Source organism: Colossoma macropomum, unplaced genomic scaffold, assembly GCF_904425465.1.
Source record: "Colossoma macropomum unplaced genomic scaffold, Colossoma_macropomum, whole genome shotgun sequence".
Taxonomy (NCBI): domain Eukaryota; kingdom Metazoa; phylum Chordata; class Actinopteri; order Characiformes; family Serrasalmidae; genus Colossoma; species Colossoma macropomum.
Genome location: NW_023494789.1, coordinates 4,648,108 through 4,668,609, shown reverse-complemented (window position 1 = coordinate 4,668,609; position 20,502 = coordinate 4,648,108). Strand labels below are relative to the sequence as shown.

The 20,502-nt window shown below is 39.4% G+C and overlaps 1 protein-coding gene across 1 annotated transcript in view; it reads right to left on the bottom strand.

Moving 5' to 3' along the window:
• Window positions 1–20,502, bottom strand: part of inpp4ab (inositol polyphosphate-4-phosphatase type I Ab) — a 92,209-nt gene that overhangs the window by 41,396 nt on the left and 30,311 nt on the right. Inside the window, 12 exon segments of the mRNA XM_036569822.1 lie at window positions 436–544; window positions 2,931–3,035; window positions 4,034–4,164; window positions 5,815–5,962; window positions 7,961–8,051; window positions 9,123–9,234; window positions 9,560–9,618; window positions 9,620–9,640; window positions 9,793–9,909; window positions 10,641–10,759; window positions 11,315–11,359; window positions 12,539–12,748. Coding sequence (XP_036425715.1) covers window positions 436–544; window positions 2,931–3,035; window positions 4,034–4,164; window positions 5,815–5,962; window positions 7,961–8,051; window positions 9,123–9,234; window positions 9,560–9,618; window positions 9,620–9,640; window positions 9,793–9,909; window positions 10,641–10,759; window positions 11,315–11,359; window positions 12,539–12,629 — 1,148 coding nt within the window. The 5' untranslated portion in view covers window positions 12,630–12,748.

Below are 20,502 nucleotides of genomic sequence, written 5' to 3'. Positions count from 1 at the left end.
ATATTTTTGTGATTATTTTGCAGAGCTATTTTTTGATACATTTTTAATGACAGATGAAGTAATCGTTCAGATTATATTGAGTAGTCCTCCAGTTAGATTGATGACTAATCCTGTGGTTTTCCAGTTTTTGCAATGTAGCAATCAGAAAATTGCTCAACTGATATAAAATATAAGGAAGTTTACACAATTAATTGTCAAAAATTGGAACAGAAATTAAAAGTTAGGAGGTCATTCGATTACGAGTATAGTCAACAGTGACAGCCCTACACTTAGTATATGCTTTCACACACACACACACACACACACACACACACACTTTCTCTCCCTCTCTATGTTTCTTACACAAGCACACACACACACACACACACATAACCTCAACACACACTCTCACCATCAGTATTGCATTTCTAGGCCAGACTGTTCGCTGCCACTTACTGTTTCTTGGCCTCCTCGAATTTCTGGATGAGTTTGCGCAGACCACTGTTCTTAAACCCCTGACAGTGGGCAGCTGGAGCACCGATCGTAACCACATCGTAAGTGTGATCTACACACACACACACACACACACACACACACACACACACACACAAAAACACAGTCTCAATTATACACAAGCTTAAGCATATACCACAATATAGAGAGAGCCTTTCATCAACATAAACGCCAAACTCTTATTAACCTTATAGACTATAATCAGACTCACTTGTAAACATATTTACATATAATGATATATTCATAATGTTCTACATTATGCACCTGCCACCAGGCTAAGATAGATAGCCAGTGCTTGGTCCAATGTAGGTCAGTGTTTTCAAGGATGGATGAGTACAGAGCTGTGGCCTAATAAGGAGATGTGTGTGTGGTGTGTTTCAGTCAGAGAGACCCATATTCACATAAACAATAAGACCCATAGAAGCGCAGACCCAATCCTGACGATAATAGAACGTAAATTGAATGTTATTATGCAAGTATGTAATTAATTATGCAGTTTCATTCCATTTAAAGCAGAATTCCCCTGAGAACTTCCTCACAGAAAACTATGTAAAATGTAAAAGTTACAAATATGCCTGCGACATTGTTTTATGATAGTTTTGAGATAAGGGTTTGGCCTAAAATCTGTTTTTAACCCTTGTGTGGTGTTGATGTGTTTGTTACTCGGTGGGCTGATGGACCCACCGCATTATTGGTTTTTTAAATCAATACAGCCATAACAATGTATGTAAATATACCAGATGTTTAAAATATCACAAGTGGTCAGTGTAGGGTTCTCCTTTAGCAGCTGTAGCCAGTCAGCAGCCTGTCTATGTTGTCCACCCTCTCACACACACACACACACACACACACACTAACAGCAGGCCATGTATAAGGGGAACAAAGTGGAGGACACAGCACCTCCACACTCCACACCCAACACCACGTGTAATATAAATGTGTGGGGGGTGAACAGTGTGAAGGAACTGAAAATGAGTTATTTTATATGTTCTTCACAGAAAATGAGCAAAGACCAAGAAATCTGGGGTTGAAATAATAATAAATCACATCATTTTTCACATCATATTTATTATTATGGGTCCCACGGACCTGAACACCACACCAGGGTTAAAATCCATTCAGGCTTATCAACCTTACATCTAAAAACATGTAACTTCACTGCTCATTTTGGATAGGGAAATAAAATAGCCAAAGTTGTGTTATGGACATCATGACCCCTGGTTCCAATAACCACCACTGTAATGCGTCGGCAGGTTTCTCTGCAATGAATCATTTCACATCAAACTAGTCTGAAAGACTGTTTATGTTTCAACAACTGAATTATGTAGAAACTCTGACAAATCAGTGAAATTCTAAAATTATTTAGTATAGCAAAACAACTGTAAACACAGACTTGGTCGCACTCATATTTTACCTGCTTCTCCACTGACCTCTATCTGTGTGGGTACTCAAAACCAAAACATGACCACTGCAGTCAGTTTTATTCACAGCCTCTGTGTGTACTACTACTCCCCACTATCAGTCTCAGAGCCTGGACACTTTTAGCACCGAGGCCTACAGAGAGCAGCAGCTACACTCAGTCTAACACAACACTACTGTATAACCGACAGAGAGAGAGGGAGAGGTAGAGAGAGGTAGAGAGAGACAGAGAGAGAGAGAGAGAGAGAGAGAGAGAGAGAGAGAGAGAGAGGTAGAGAGAGAGAGAGAGAGAGGGAGAGGTAGAGAGAGGTAGAGAGAGAGAGGTAGAGAGAGAGACAGCAAGAGAGAGAGAGAGACAGAGAGAGAGGAAGAGAGAGGTAGAGAGAGAGGGAGAGTGAGTGAGAGAGAGAGAGAGAGAGAGAGGCAGAAAGAGAGAGAGAGAGAGAGAGAGGCAGAAAGAGAGAGAGAGAGAGACAGAGAGAGGTAGAGAGGGAGGGAGAGAGAGAGAGGTAGAGAGAGAGAGATAGAGAGGGAGAGAGAGAGAGAGAGACAGAGAGGTAGAGAGAGAGAGAGAGAGAGGTAGAGAGAGAGAGAGAGAGAGAGAGAGAGAGAGAGAGAGAGAGAGGTAGAGAAAGAGAGAGGTAGAGAGGTAGAGAGAGAGGTAGAGAGAGAGAGAGAGAGAGAGAGAGACAGACAGAGAGAGAGAAAGAGGTAGAGAGGGAGAGAGAGAGTGAGAGAGAGAGAGGTAGAGAGAGAGCGAGAGAGAGAGAGAGAGAGAGAGAGAGAGAGAGAGAGAGAGAGACAGAGAGAGAGGTAGAGAGGGAGAGAGTGCTAAGTGCTCTGAATAACACTACTTCCTATAGTCTGCAGGAAGAAAGAAAACAGATGCAGTCAAACAAGAGAGAGAGAGAGGTAGAGAGACAGACAGAGAGAGAGGGAGGGAGGGGCTGAAAAAGGGAGGAAAAGAGAGGGGGGGGAGACAGAAGAACGTAATACAGAGGACTTTAAGTGAAGTTTACCAAAGCCAGTGTCGTCCTGCACTCTCATCCTCTGTACATGCAGGTTTGTGGGCATGAACTCCAACTTCTTGTCTGCCTTCAGATTACTGGCTTTGAACGAAGGTCCTGAGAAAGAAACGACAAAGACAAAGATGAGAATGATTCACAATGATCCATCAGCAACCAGCAAAGCAGTCATACACATAAAGCGCTTGAGAACAGCATTAAATGATTAAATGCTGGAGTGCACAGTGTAAGCAGCTAAGCCTCATAGCCCTGTTCTCAGAAGAAAACCTGGTATCTCCAAAATGGGTAACTTTACAGGAGAAGGAAAAAACCTACTTTACTTTTAATGTAAGTCAACGGAACCCGAGTTTTTTCAAAGTCATTTTGGGTCTTTTCTTTTGGTCCAACCATCATGAAATTTACATACAATATAAAGGGCAACAGGCATTTTGAAATTATGTAAAAAACTGAAAAACGACAAAAATGGAGATGAGAGGTTTTCTTCCAACAGCAGCGATAGGCAAGCTGCATACTGTAACAGAAAATATATGAAAAATCTGCCTCAAGCTTACAGATGAAGAATTATTTTCAATTTTTTTATATTTTATTATTTTAATTCTATTTAAACTGTACAATTATTTTTCCATGTAAAATAAGCTGTGCATTTTTACAGCTATATGAGTGGACAAAAAATCCATTAATTACTTTCAGAATCCATTTATTACTTGAAATAATTCAATAATATTATTTTAATCATGTGAACCCTGTGCTGAACTCATGAATAAAGAGTTAGGAGTTTCCAATGTATCCCATCAACTCTGCTGTTGCATTTATTTGCTGTGTGTTGGTTTATCCATGGGAAGGTGCTGAAAGGTGCTGAGTTTCAGCCTGCACTACTACAGATGGTTCAAATGGTCAAATTAGAAAAAAAATGCAATAACAAATGTTAAATCATTTGTGATATTAATACTAATGTAATATCATGTTAGCAGGCTTTGACAGCCCTAATTATTACATTTTGAATTCTCAATTTTCCAGGGTCGTTTCAGAGCACTAAGTACCACCGTTGAAGAACCACTGCTGTATACAGTTATTGATAATTCAGCCCTTCGACAAACCTTTATAGTCCTGCAGGTCTCTGAGTGTCTCCTGATAGGTGAGAATAATGCTCTGGTATTGTGTTACGATCTGCCGTCGCAGATTCTCCCAGCACGGAGACAACTCCCCCAACTCCTCCAGCTCACACACCCTAGACACACACACGAAGACACACACACATGCATGAACACGTTATTAAAAGGGACGCCCTGATTCCATTTAAAAGGACTTCAGATCCTTTCAGAAGCTCCGATCATGAAACTGATTGATGTTGGCTATTTTAAAAATTAGACTGATTTCTTTTTTTATGTCTGCAGAGAAACTTGCTGACTCTGATTTCTTTACCGGGGTCACAATGTGTACAACACAAATTTAACCAATTTATTTATTGTCCAAAATGACCAGTGAACCTGATAACGGTAAATAGTGGTCAACCTGAGGGGACAAAAAAAAGTTTCTATTGGATGCTTTTTGCCAAACAACTAGCTGCATGTACCTCTCTACCATGAAGGTATAAAAGGAAGGTAAAAACATATTTTAGGCCAAAACCTCATCTCAAATCTATAGTAAAGCAATGTCTCAGGCATCAGCCAGTGTATTATTAACCATCCTGTCTAACAGCTTATCTACCAACACTACTGTTTTGAACAATTCATTAACAAAACTGCCAGAGTTTATATCTTAATGATGGAATTATGCAGAAATTTTTAGAAAACAGTGCAATTCCCACTTAGGCCTGATTCAGTTCTTGGAAATTATGGCCATTTTACCCCACTGTGCTTTAATTACCTGGGTGTTGCAAAAATGACATCATACAACAGTTAATTCTGACTATACAATCTGATCAATCTGATCTTATCACGATAACTGAGCACCCGCTGCTAAATAATGACCCACTGTACTCTGCAGCTAACCATTACAATGTTTCTACTTTAGCACATACAAAAATAAAAAAACTCATTTAAAAAAAAGCAGTTAAAAAAAAAAACAACAAATAATGAACACAAAACACCAAACAAAACAAAACATCACTTTAAAATGTGTCGGAACACATCTTACCAAATTTGACTAGTTTTACTATCATTTACGGGAAAGTGCAGTGACTCTGCAGTGATTTTTCAAAACAAAATCTGCAGAATTCAACTGTCAATATGTAAACAAAGTCATTCAGAGTGGTCAGATGTGAAACGGTTCACTGCAGATAAATTTACCTAATCATTTTCTCACCAGTGGTGGTGAAAGGAACCATGAGTCATGACATCTACTATGCAAATATAGCCACTTTATTTACTATTCAAAATGACCAGTGAACCTACACGTGTCTGAGTTTTATATACCACGCTGATCATTTTAAAATACTGGCAAATCTGAAAAAAATACATTTTCTTCAGGTTCTATTTTGCCTATCAATGCTTTGTATGTATTCCTCCACCATGAGTGACCATGAATTAAAAAAAAACGTATTCGAGCCAAAGGTTTATCTCAAAACAACATAAAACAATGTGTCGGGCATCAGGGCAGCGTATCTGTGTGTAATGTGTAATAACGCTCTGTGAGGGAGCCTTTAGAAGCAATAAACACTGACGTCACCACTGCGAACAATTCTGACACATTCTGATTTAACTATGCAGAAATGTTGAAAAATCTGTGGAAATATCTGATTGGGTTTGGGATCAGCCTATCAGAACACTGACCACATCGAATGGTGATCAGTGATAAAAATATGATCAGGATATTTATGTTTATAAGCTGACTTTGTAGCTGATTGAGAGAAACAGTATATGCGTGTGCGCAGAGATACCTGGCAGCGTCTTCCTCTAGCAGCAGTTTGACAAACTGCCGTGGGACATTGAGGGACAGCACACTCTCAGCCATCTGCTCCAGAATGCGCAGGTGATTCCCGTCAGTGGTGGGGAACCGATACATACGCGACATGGTTCCCCCGAACACTGCCAAACATAAAGAGAGACGGGTTTCATCTGACAACAGCGATTATCACCTAAACAACTGTAGATGCTGATCTTGTCTTCAACTTACGTTTAAGTACAGGTCTACTCAATTCAGCTTTACTTTTCTCTTACCCTAAGAATGAGCCTATTATTAACCTCAGTCTGAAACCTAAACCTAATCTACTGTGGAAACATTTTTGTTTCTCAGGGTACAATGTAAATGGACCCTTAGTCAGCATAATGCTGCCGATCCCTCAGAGTTGTGGTAAAAAAGCCAGCTAGCTTACGTTAGCTGTTCACTGAACTATACAGCTGTACGCAAAAGTTTGAGCACTGACTACATATTTGGTTGATTTTGAAGTGAAAATAATTAAACACAAGAATTACAGTAAACTACTTTAATATGTATAATATACATTTTTTTATAAATAAAAAACTGTAGATGAACAGTTTGACGAATGTAGAAAATAATAATTTGTCAAATGTAGAAAAACAGAGAAAAAAAAAATAATTGTGGCATGTGCAATAGTCTGGACATCCATCCAGTTGTAAAGTCCAGCACTAAGTAACTCACGGTCAATTAGAAAACTGTCCGCTCCTGACAATTCCGGGATAAATTCTTTGACTCTTCAAACCTTGCACTAATTCTCAAAAACCATGGATTCCTCTAGGCAGCTGGTGAGGATCGAAAAAATGAAGCTAATTGATGTCTACATAGCAGGAGAAGGCTATAAAAAGATGGAATCCAGTGAGCATTAAGAAATAGCAGTTAAGGGGAAATGTGGATGTCAAGGCAGGATCTGGAAGACCAAGAAAAATCTCAGAACTACTGAAATGCAGAAAGGCAAAGCAAAACCCCCATATGCCTGCAAAGGACCTGCATGAAGGTTTAGCTGACAAATGTTGGTGCACCATTCTACTGTGCAAGGTTGCTTGCAGAAACATCAGCATGGAAGCTCTGCATGAGTCATCCGAAGAAAACATCACAAAAGTCAACATCCTTAATTATGCAAAACAACTAGATAAGCCTGAGTTGTTTTGGTGAATCCACTAAATATCAGCATATTTTTGGAAGCAAATGTAATACAGTCAGCAACTGCAGGTGAAAAGAAGCTGGCTTCTACAACAGGACAATGATCCAAAACATACCTCATAATCCACCATGAACCACTTCAGGAAACACAAGCTGAATTATGCATACAAAAACATCACAAACATCACAGAACAGTGGGTTTCCAGTGGGTGAAAATGAATAAAACACAAATAGAAATACTCTGGCTGGCTACAAAAAGCATTTACAAGCTGAAATCTACCAAAGAGAGAGTACTGACTTAGAAGGGTGTCCGAAATGTTTGCACTTTTGCACAATTTTGCATAAAAAAAATATTAAGTAGTTGTGCACTAGCACACAGATTGTTCTGCAGAGGTTGTATTTACTTCTTTTAACATCAAAAACTGTATATACTATACAGAATGTCCATCATGCTGGCATTTTGCTCCACCCCAGCAAAGAAAAGTCCACTGTGAGCTGCTTATTGCTGTAATAATGCACCTAATTTATTATAGGCTATTCAAATTAAGTGTGACAATACAGATATTTACACTATTATAGCAAGAATGCAGGACATTTTGTTAACACAAGGGGCTGAAATCTACGATGCTCATGCTGATTAAACTCCTGTCCAAACAGAAGACACTGTGGAGGCTGGGCTGTGTATGATTCAGTGGGCTGGACGTGTGCCCACATGAACACTCAGTCTCAGATCATGCAAACAGTTGAAACTCGGTGACAGAATCCAGCACCAACAGGAATAAACACAGCAGAACGTTTCACAGTTAATAGAGCAATAAATCTCAATACCCTGCACCACTACGCCTTCCAAACATGACAGTTACAATTAGATAGACAGTCACTCAAGAAATACAACAAAGGCAAATCATAAGGCAGCACATTCCATATATCTAATGTTTATTTAATAACCACTTTTTTCCCTTTACCTGATCGCAGAAGTGTGTCTTTACTTAAGGATGCATATTTGGCTCGAATCCCCATTGATTCTGTCAGACTTTCATCCACAGCAAGGACCGTCTGTGGAAAAAGGCATACAGAAGTTAGGATCATTCATGCTAGCAATGGATTATTAGAAGGGTGTATTAATGGAGAATTCCACCGATTTGTCAGAATTTCTGCATATTTAAAGGGATAAAATGTAAATTCAGAGTGGTTTAATGTGAAATGCTCCAGAAACATACTGAGTCAGAATGATTAACAACGGAGATGATGGGAACCAGACCTCTGTAGACTTTAATGCCTTTAGAAGCTACACCACAGTAGGTTGGTACAAGAACTGAATATGAATGATGGTTGAGACATCATTTTATGACAGTTTTGAGAAGGTTTTGGCCAAAATGTATACATTTTTTAAATCTATTAATGGTGGAAAGGTACATATAAGGTGTTTTAGGGCAAAACAGTCCCCAAACAAATTAGATTTTTTCAGATTTACCACTATTTTACCATCATCAGCACTACATATAAAGCTCAGCAGTTGTGGTTCCGGGTGGTAAGTAAAAAGGCTATATTATTTACTTGACTGGTTCCGTTTGCCACCACTGTGAACAAAATCTAAGTCTGTAAGCTTCTCTAGAACCACTGGATATATATCTTTGTTTACATTTCGACCACTGATTTTTGTGGAAATTGGTGATAAATTGGAGGAATCCACTTTTAAGGATGTAAAAATTAATCCCAGCAATGCATCAGTCTGCAGCTAGTGACTTAAAGACATCGATACTGGAATATAATTTAAATACAGAAACATAAATATTAACTTTTTATTTTTGGCCAAAATAAAATTAAAGGTAAAAACGAGAGCTCAGTAAATTAAAGCAATGTTTTTATCGTCTATATTCCAGTACAGTGTGAACAGTTACCCTAATCACTGTGTTTCATTTTTAAATAATTCTGAATCGTACAAAAACACACAAATTAAATCATCAAATTTAATTTTAAAAATTCAGCAAAATCAGTCAAATTTGAGATTCCAGGATACATTGAATTGTTTTCGTAAGAATCATAAATGAATTAAACTGTTACAAGGTCAGAGATTAACGGCTTTATTTGGTTTGGAAGTACCAAGTGAATTTTGTGGTGACTGACCCTGCCATTGACGGTGTCCGGTAAACGGGCGACCGGCACCCGCTGCTCCCTCTTCTCCTCCAGCTGCCAGGCGATGACTGTGATATTCCCCACCTGCTTGTTCTCCGCTGAGCTGAGGAACAAAAAATAAAAATGACTTTTTTGAGCTATAAAGACGAGTTAGAACACACAGGACACACAGTGTCACTGACATGAATCACCACTCCATTAGCAGCCGGTACCCATGGTCATGGTCTTCTAATCTATCTAAAGTTCCTCTGGGTTCCATGTATCAGTAAACAGGGGTGTGCACTGGCCAACAAAAAATGAATGTGTGATGGAGGGAATAAGTGTGTGAGTTACAAGCCAAGAGGTGATTTGCATCTATAAAGTATCACATTTGTTTTCTAAGCAGCTTCCATAAGGAATTTCGAAGACATAACCGATTAAGGCCGTACCTGAGCGGCAGGTGTAGCGTGTGGTTCTTGTCCTGCAGTAGTTCTTTTACTGGGAAACATTGCTGAGCCTAATAAATACATCTACAGAGAGAAAAAAGGGAGCGAGAAACAGAAAGAGAAAGAAGCAGAAATAGGAAGTGTATGTGAGGGCTTTTTCAAGAGATTTTCATATCCACACACACACACACACACACACACGCACACGCACACACACACACACTGGTGTAACTCACCGTTCCCTGGGAGCGGTCCTTTACGTCGTACACAGAGAGTTTGATCTGTGTCTGCTGGTTGATGAAAGAGTCCTGGAAGAAGGCCACGCTGCTGAGGAACATGGGATTCGCCGTGCCCTAAAAACCAGAGACCATAACAGTCAACGAGACTGAACATCAACGTCAATTGAACTGAATGAACGGAACCTCAACATCGATTTATGTTTACATATTTTTACATATCATTAAACTCTTTTTTGCATAATGCTTCTATCGTCACTGCCCACAGAAAACCAAGCACCAGAAATTCTCACTGTGATTCCAATTCTCATTCCAAGCGATGGGAACTGAGAGTAGATTCCTAGATAGAGTAGTTAGTGAAATGTTTAATAACCCATATGTTTTATATCTTTACAATCAAGTGTAAATTTTGGTAAAAGAAATTGTGTTTGTTGAAAAGTAAGTGTGAAAGAAAGACAAAAAGGAGGATTTAAGGGATGAACTCTATCTAGAGTTCTAATGGTTTCCGATTGAAATGTACTGAATTTTGCTGGACAGCATACACACGTGTTTTGTGTGTGTGCGTTATGTGATATTTCAAATATTAATGGAGATTTGTTGTTGGTCTATTTTATTAGTTCATAAAATTGAGATGAACAGAACACTAAACGTTCCTTAAAATTTTCCAAAAATAATGCACAACTAAAAAAAACAAACAAACCCTTTCGGATCAAAGACTATAGAGTCTTTAGATTTTTGCTCAGTTAAACTCTAAGATCCACTGTAGTAATGGAAATTTAAAAAGTCCAGTCTGGGTAGAAATTAGTTAATCGAGTATCGAGTGAGCAGTGAATAGGGCAGCGTATTACCTCAATGATTTCTGTTTGTGCATGTTTGGTCCAGAAGGCTTGAGGTGGCGTGGTACAGCTCACGGACACAAAACTGTTGGGCTTGCGGTCCAAATTCGGAGTAGTCAGCTCACTGCAGGCTACACACACACATACACACACACACACACACACACACACACACACACACACACACACAAAGACACACACACACCAAGGTCACGGCAGGGTGAGAATTTTCCATAAAGTGTCCAGTGTACACAAAACAGACATGGCTGTTAATAACTGTATGGAGAGGCTCCAGTGGAGCTGGAGATAGGATCAGCCTCTATTTAGCTTTCCAGAGAGAAATAGGAGAAGAGGAGACCAAACACAGAAGCTTTTAGCCTAACGCCGCCACGGGCCTCCCATATACACACGCATGCATGTTAGGAACACGGCGATTCACAGAAACATTCTCCCTCCTGCACAGCCTCACCGCTGCTGAGGTTTAGAAACATCTCGGGACACAAATGCATCCATTAAGGCCTCAGGGTGATATTAGACTGCCATACAGTGCTTACAGCTGAGGGACAGAGGCCAGCGCGCTCAGCTAATGGCTAAACTAATGTCCGACTGGCCATGACCTCCTTGCTGTATGAGAAAAGCAAAGCGGGCTGTAATTTGATGAAATGATACAGAGGCGCAGCACTGACCGAGACTGAACTCCAGCACAGGCTCGTCCGGGTCCTGACTGTTCCCTATAAGGAAGAAACAAGGCAGGTCTTATTCCACAATCCAGCCCATGAAAAAAAAAAAATCAGACTGCCATGATAATGTGCCAGATTAAACATGCCTTAGCAAGAAGTAGCAAGAAAAAAAAACAACAGCAGATGAATAGATTACTGATTTCATAACTTCCCTTTTTATGTTAGGGAGTTTATGGTTCATATTACTGAATAATATGCCTAGAAATAGTCATTAGAGCTAATTAAGGTTGTCCAGTACTACAGAATTCCAAAGTTTCTGCATAGTTATATGGTTAAGATGTAAACAAAGTCATTTCGAAAGGTTTATTGTGAAATGCTCTGCTCTACAGTCAGAATTGCTTACAGTGGTCGTAATGGGAACCAGACGTCCAAATCATTTAATGCCACTAAAAGCTGCCCCACTCGGAGTTGTTACAAGAAACGGTTACAAAGACGTGGCCTGATTTCTGAGACATTATTTCAAGTGAGTTTCAAGATGCTTTATGTTATATAACGTAAATATAAGTGCAATTTAGTTTCATGTGGGTTTCAAGCAACTATAGTTGCACGAAACGTTTCACTGCGTAAAGCCTTAAAGTGCAGTAGTTACGAATTTGAGCTAAGCAGCTGCATCAAAGGGAGAGAAAACAGAAGCCAAATATAGAAGCCAGAAATGCCATGAAAATGGAAATGTGGTTAATATTCCTCCTTAAATGCTCTGCAACCCAATTCCACATTAGATGGATCAAGCTGTTACTGACCAGATATCCAAAGCATTTAATGGCACTAAAAGCTGCCCCACTGAGAGCTGCTGCTGCAAGAAATGGTCACGAAGATGCTGCCTGATTTCTGAGACACTGTTTTAAGTGAGTTTCAAGATGCTTTACGTTATATACCTCGAGTGCAATTTAGTTTCATGCAGGTTTCAAGCAACTACAGTTGCATGAGAAGTTTCACTGTGTAACGCCTTAGAGTGCAATAGTTGAATGAATCTGTGCTACCTAGTCATTTAGACTGAGAGTTGGGTTTCGGCCGGTACGATACAGATGTGGCACATGTAGTTTAGACTGAAAAATGGTAGAATATTCTTTAAAACTCATTGTACGTGAAAACGTTATAATATTTGATCCGGACTCTGATAGTGTTGTACATGTATTATACACAATAGCAGATACACTGTATGTTACTGACCTGCCAGCGCCAGGCCAAGCATCTCAGAGGAGATGTCCAGCGTGCTGGCCCTGTATACGGACCACGGCCGCTGCCGCTCCCTCGTAGACATCCTGCCAAGGTGTGTGTTTTCAGGTCAGAGAAGCAGTAGCGAGTGATGGAGCCACACACACCACCACGCATACACTCCTGTGGGGCAGGTAGGCCTGGGGCAGCTCCCTGCTCAAACAGCTGCAACAGAGGGAGAGAAAAGGAAATAAAACTGAATCAAAACAGAAGACAAGAAATGACATGAGAAAGGAACTGCGGTTGATTTTCCACCTTAAATGCTTCGCAACCCAATTGCAGATAAGATGGATCAACCTGTTACTGACTCAACACATCTGTCAACATGAGATTTTCAGAGATATGCTGCTTGCCTGCTGGCAACATGAGTCATGCAAAAATGATTTCTCGAGAAAAGTGCAGATTTAGAGAATAAACAGATTCCACTCAGTATGGAGAGAAAAAAAAAACAACAGAGCAGATGGCATTAGTGTGAAGGCCTTCGTCCAACACTTCTCTCCTTTACTCTGAGCAATCCTGGGGGAATCACTGGTCCACTTTTGGACTGGGATGATATGTTGATGTCCCATAATGGGGATGTCATCGTATGGATATCGCAATATGCTCAAATATTGTGAACCACAAACAGCCCAAACCGGTCTGGCTTTAGTGTTTCTGTGCCTAAACAACAAAGAATGCTGTACAGTTTCTGTTGTTGCTGCTGTTAAAGACAGAAACAGCACCCCTCATGTGAAACCCTGTATTTGTGGAAACATAAAGAAGCTTCTACAGTGTTATGCTTCATGGTTTCCCCACAGGTGTCTAAGCTTTAATGCCAGAAAACACAGGTTTTTTTTACTTATACATATAAAGCATGCAGTCATGGCTGTGAAACTCACTCATGCACATTTAGCAGTCTAAAGTTCCACCACAAAGGGGGCGCCATTAGCATGCAATTTGCTTTTCAATTAAAGAGAAGAAACAGCTACAGCTTGAACCCACACATAGGTATCTCAAAAATGCATGTCTGAATTCACAACTTTCAAAACAAGAGGGAAATAATAAACCAAAGGCCGTGGAGTTACACGTTGTTATGTGATGTGATTTTCATTAAATCAGTTATTAAAAAAAACATGAAAGCTAAAAATAGCATAGAAAGTAGGTCAAAACTGCAGTGGACAGTGTGTGTGTATATATTTGGAGTGGGCTGGGGTGATATAATCAATATTCCTGATTTTTTAACAATAAAATATCATGATACTTTCTTTTGGATATTGCCCAAAACAAAATATAATATTCTATTACTAGGACTGTCCAGAGATTTGGAAATATACAATGAGTTCATATCACCCCCCCCCTACTTTGAATCCAGCCACAAGACCATCGTATAGACCTCTGCGGTTGAGTGTCTGTCTTTACTTGGCATCTTACCCATATTATAAACTTAAGGTCTTTCTCTTTTGATGTTCTCTATGAGAAAAATGACTGGCATTTTCAAAAAATCGTGCCCTGTGGTAAACAAAATGTTTCTAGAGCCGTACGTTTTGACCTGTGTCCACCTGAAAACTGTTTCACCTCTCATTTTCAAAGTTATTACTGCAAACAGGCACATTTATGGCTGTTTTTCCAGGGATGCATTGATACCAATACAATATCGGTATCTGTATCAGGTATCAGCCCGATACCGTGCTTGTTTACTCGTACTCGGCTTCATAAAAAGGTACCAATACTAACCTCCAATATCAGCTGATAATGTCATATAAGCTTAGTGTTCACTGCTGCACTAATTAACAAACAACTCAAGCTGGCAGTGAACGAGGCTCTGGTCTCGCAGAGTTATTAACCCTGTGGTGGCTGGACACAAAGCTGTCAATCACTTTAAATGTTCCACATTGGTAAATGTCCACTAGGAATACAGTGTATGATTTTAAACGCACACAAACACAACCACAACCACTTCCCCAATACGGGTGGAGACACGTAGGCTAGCAAAACAGAAGCGAAAAAAATAGACATTTGCTACAAAATTTAAATTGTCTTCGTAAAACAGGCCATAAAGATACTGTATTGTCCAACTGTATATATTTCCTCAAACTTCTTTAAAGCCACTGAATACTATCATTTTATTGGTTCTTAATTGAAACATCTGCATGAATTAGGATGTACACTGTGTAAACGATATGTAAATGAAGTGCTGGTAGGCTGCTTGATTTCATGCACTGAAACTGAATTATCATTCGCGCACAAATCGTCGTTCATTTACGCAGCGTATGAAAGTTTCATGAATCAGACGCAGGGAGGTCCATACATCAATAAAAGTAGTCAAATCTGCGTTTAGCTTTTATGAGCAAAGGTCACTGTGTGTGCAGACTGTATACAAGTTTCTCTGAACATGTGTGTTGACTTTTTTTGAAGACAAATGTTAAAAGCTACGTTCACATTACAAATCCGATTTTTTGCATAAATCTGATCTCTCTGACATGATAGGTCACACTCGTTTAGGTAAGTGATTCAAATCTGTCATTAAAGCAAATGAACCGGCGTCCTGAAATGACCCTCATGCGCACATCCTGCTCAGTAACGTCGCGTGAACGAATCACGTGCATCATCAGCACAAACTAACGAGCAGAACGAGCTTCGCTGAGAAGATAATTAACTCTGATCAGCTCTCAGCTTCATTATTAGAGCGAGACGAAGGAGAAAAAGGTGAGATGTGCTGCTTTTCCACCGTTTACAGGCTTTAACTTCTGAGCGTCACATTAAGGTCGCATGGGCACGAATCAGACACGTATCCGATCTAGGACCACATATGAAAGTGGATCAGGTTGGATTTGAAAAGATCAGATTTGTGTGTCCACACAGCCCTGAAAACATCAGATCTGAGTCACATGAGGACAAAAAATCAGACATGTTCAGCAAAGTGCATTACTACCTTAAAATCAGCTCTGATCCAATTGGGGACCAAGCATGGATTGCTTTGTGTATATAAGGTTGCACCATACCCCATCTGCTGCTAAACCTGTGTATTGTTACTACTGGTGGATGTGTGAAAATCGCACCTAATCGTGTGTGAGTGTGTGGACTAGGTTTATGCCACATTGTGGGGACCAAAACCTGTTAACAGACTCACGTTAATGGGACCGTTCTTCCTTGTGGGGACCACAAGCTGGTCTCCACCATGTAAATGGTTCAATTTTAAGGTTAGGGTTAGGGCTAGTAGTAATTCTGGTTAAGGTTTGGGTAAGACTTCAGTCTATGTATTGGCCCCACAATTCACAGAAACAAGACTGTGTGTGTGTGTGTGCGAGAGAGAGTGTGTGTGTGTGAGGGAGAGAGAGAGAGTGAGAGAGAGAGAGTGAAAGACCTTTCCAGAATTCTGTGTCTGCCAGCGGGCATTTAGATATGACATATTTCCTTCTTTAAGCAAAGAGAATGATGAATATAGCACTGTCAACCCACAGCATCCTCTCTGAGTCAGACATGAAGCAGAGCAGCAAAACCATGTGCACAACACGCACACACAGCCGACCGTTAAAAAGGACAGCATTAAGCTTTAACAGTAGCCCCCCTCACATATGGGTGTATGTGTGACAGAGAGAATGAGAGAGAATTTGGCCCATTTCCTGCCTGGTCCGCTACATGCACGTGTCTGTGGTGAAAACCAAGATCAACAGTGATCACACTCTGTCTTCTTTCTCAATCTATCTCCTTTTCATCTGCCTCTTTCTACATTTCTCTCTTTCGTTTCTTTCTGCAAACTTCTTATTACTCCTACTATAGCTTTTGAGCTGGAACCAAAAATCTTTGCAGGATCATAGAGCCAAACCCAAATAGGATTATTTGACTTTTTGAACTGATTTGATGTCTGTACAATGTTTATTCAAACACTTTTCAGTAAATAAATGGGGGGATTTTGAACATCCTAAAACTATGGACACTCCTCTTATGTCACCATCATACAAGCATGCCAGCAACACCTTAGCAACCACCTGGGATACTATAGCAATGGCCTAGCAACATCATAGCAACCACCTGGGACACTATAGCAATGGCCCAGCAACACCTTAGCAACCACCTGGGATACTATAGCAATGGCCTAGCAAGGTCATAGCAACCACCTGGGACACTATAGCAATGGCCCAGCAACACCTTAGCAACCACCCAGAATACTATAGCAATGGCCTAGCAACATCTTAGCAAACACCTGGGATACTATAGCAATGGCTTAGCAACACTTTAGCAGCCACCTGGGATACTATAGCAACAGCCAAGCAACACTTTAGCAATCATCTGGAACACTACAGCAATGGCCCAGCAACATCTTAACAACCAGCTGGGATACTATAGCACTAGCAACAACTTAGCAACCACCTGGGATACCACAGCAATGGCCTAGCAACCACCGTATTCTAGCAATGGCCTAGCACATCTTAGCACCCTGGGTATCTATAGCAATGGTCTAGCAACACCTTAGCAACCACCTGGGTTGACATAACTATCTAGCAGCACCTAAGCAACCATCTGGAAAGACACAGCAATGGCCTAGTAACCTTGGCAACCATCCACGGAACAACCACCAAGAAATGCCTTAACAACAAGCTGGAATACCATAGCAACGTCACAGCTACACCACAGCAACTACCTAAGTTATCAATCAATCAAAATTGTTCTACAACGGCTTTAACTTTCAAAGTTTTTAAAGTTTGCAATCACTTCTATAAATTCGGGTCCAGTCCTGTTACTTTACCCAAGAATCCAGCATACCCACTTTTTCTGGCTTGAAGCTCGAATATTGACCTTAGTGTGGCCGACTGCCTATTGTGGTTGTATTAAACACAGCATATGGGCGTCCAGCTTCTCACTGGTCTGACACATTTACAGGCAGCTAACAAGCTCTCAAAAAATTGCACTCTTTCAAATTGCGATTTCAATTTTTATTGTGTTGTATTGATATATTGTGATATCATGGGTGGGTGATATGGCAAAAATATTATATTATATAAGACATTTTCATGATTCACAGATTAGTTTTATCGACATTTCACACACTGTACTGCACTAAATTTAATGAAAGAGGACGAATTACGCCCTCATTTTAATGAAACATACAGATGGTGATGACGATACCAACAACATACTCAGAAAAGCAAACTGTTTATCACAATAACAAAATCATAATAGCGTTAAAATATCGTCACCTCTGCCACCTCTATGTTACGGTATGATTTTCATTGGGCATCAACTGCATTTATCATAAAAAACACATTTATAGAGAACATGTAAAAGTCTTAGACCGATAACTGACATTAAAAAATATTTCATGCTCTCACATATAACACTTTTTTATTGCTGCACCTTTATTTACCCACTTTCTCTGTACAATCATTCTTTTATATAGTTAGCTAAAAACTCTATACAATAGAAAAATGCTGCTCTTAATTATAGGCTACACAAACAAAACATTAACTAATTGACTACACACATACATACTTTGAATATATCGCTGCTGTCAAAACAACATTTTTCAGTTTTTCACACAATTTGAAAATGCCTGTTGTCCTTTACGTTGTGTGTGATTAATCAATTTCATGAACGAACCAAAAAAACTGAACAAAATGATTTGGGAAAAAAGTCTGGTTCCATTGACTTACATTAAAAGTATAGTACGTTTTTTTCCTTCTCCTGTAAAGTTACTATTTTGGAGATCCAAGGTTTTTTTCATTGATATATATGGTAACATATTGTCCGTCCCATGCTGGGGAACATGTAAATGAAACTATTAAACTCCTATTCATGAAATCTACTCCCAGGGAGAGAGAAAAAAAAATGGATGAGCTGATCATTACAGTAACATTACTGTAGTAATGGCCTGAAATAATCATTGAAAGGTCTAAGGTGTCGGTCAGACTCCGTATTAACGACACATGAACAGGTGGCTTCATGTTTAGGTCTCAAATGAAACGACATTATACTATGAAGAGATGATGATCATAGATCATTCACTCACATCCTCGGAAGACACGTCCTTCACCATGTTTTGACTGAGTTCTCGTTGAATCCTCTTTCAATGCAATCGCAATTACGTGATCCATCCCCTCGAGGAAGGGGTCTGAAGCATGACCGACGTTACGAAGCTGCATTCTTACTTAGGGTTTTTTAACTATGGTTCAGGGCGTTTTATTTCATATACAAGAAATCTAATACCCTAATCCAAATGAGGCTGTGCCAAAAGTAGAGGTGGGCGATATGGCAAAAATCTGATATCGTTATACTTCCAAGAAATTTTCATGATACATAATATGCCACATTATTTACCTTTTCAGACATCTGATTAGCTGGAACAGAGAAAAAAAAAGAACCAGTAATGCTACATTTTAAAAATATGATCAATAACTGCGAATGACAATGACTTTTATTCAATATCTGGCATACTGTGTTTCACTTAATCCAATAAAACGGGACTAATTTTGCATTTGGCCAGTGTTCTACAAGCACTTATGAAATACGTGATATTGTACTGTTTTGGGACATAATTTATATAATTATATAAATTATAATAATTATATAATTATAATTTATCAGAATTTATCTATGTCAAAGTATCCCACCTCACACAGTCTCTGACAGGGCGTGAGCGTAACAGCAGTGGAAATGTAGAGCCCAAATTAAAAGTCCAATTATCATGTTTCGTGCATTGATTCAGAAGTGCTGATGAGTCGACTGAGAAGCATCTGAGAATCAATTATTTTTCCCATCCCTATAAACAACCAGCCATTATGACGTCATCTTGTTGCTTCATTTTTAGTAGTGGTTTGATTTCTCAACCTGAACCTTCTCAAATAACTTATTTGAAAACTTTAAAACTAGTTGAAAGTCACTGTCCTCAAACAGGTTCCTCGCTAAGAAACATTTCCCGTTAGTCTGCTCCGCTGCTCATCTCCATGGAGATAATATTTCTGCGTGTACCAGTTTTCTGACCCCCGATGTTGTCGTGAGGGACGCACAAACAGGACCTGCTGTGGACGGCTATTACGCAATAATGGCTCCTCTTCCTCCTCATTAGCTCCACAGCCTCAAACATCTCCCTCTCTGGAGCGAGATCAAAACACAGAAACACAGCCTACGCATATCTGACAGTTTACACGGCATTGTTATGAGATTACTAAGAACCTATTTCAGTATTCAGAAAAAATAAAAATCTCACTACTAATATTATCAGGGTTTTTCTATTTGCTAGAGGCCGAAGAGAATTAATTATTAAAAGCATCTGCGCTAAATTTAACCCTCTATTTCATGGTGCTGCCATACGGCAACAACTACTTTCTCTCAATTTTACTAAAAGGCAGTAAGAAAAATCTGTGTTTTGCTATTTAATTGCGGAAAAAGGGTCTTTTACTTTGAAAGGTCAAATACTTTAGGACATCACATGACCAGGAAATCTTATTATAGTGTTATTATTACCATACATTCCAAACACCAATTGAAATTTTATTACTTTCCAATATTTGTAAATATCGAGTCGTATTTGGATTATATAGTCGTATATTGAGTCGTAAGTTGGATTTGTTTAGTCTTATTTTCAATAAAAGGATGTTTTTAGAGAAAATTTTGATTTTATGGTGCTTTTTTTTAGATTCTATTGTGCTTTCCATGATTGCACATTGTTGCCATATGGCAACAATTTACCAACTACCCCCTTAAAAATATATATTATTATTTTCAAATATATTAATACACATTAAAACATTTTTATCATGTCTAAGTAATACTTCATGCAATAGAGGGTTGAGCCACACAGTGATTAAACAACAGAAACAAAGAATATAAACAAGAAAACCGGAAACGTCTGAACACAGGAAACAATGTAGCTCATCTGTTGATGCACAATCTGTGTTAGCCATCTTCTAACCCTTCATCAGTGACCAGTTTCTGACCACAGA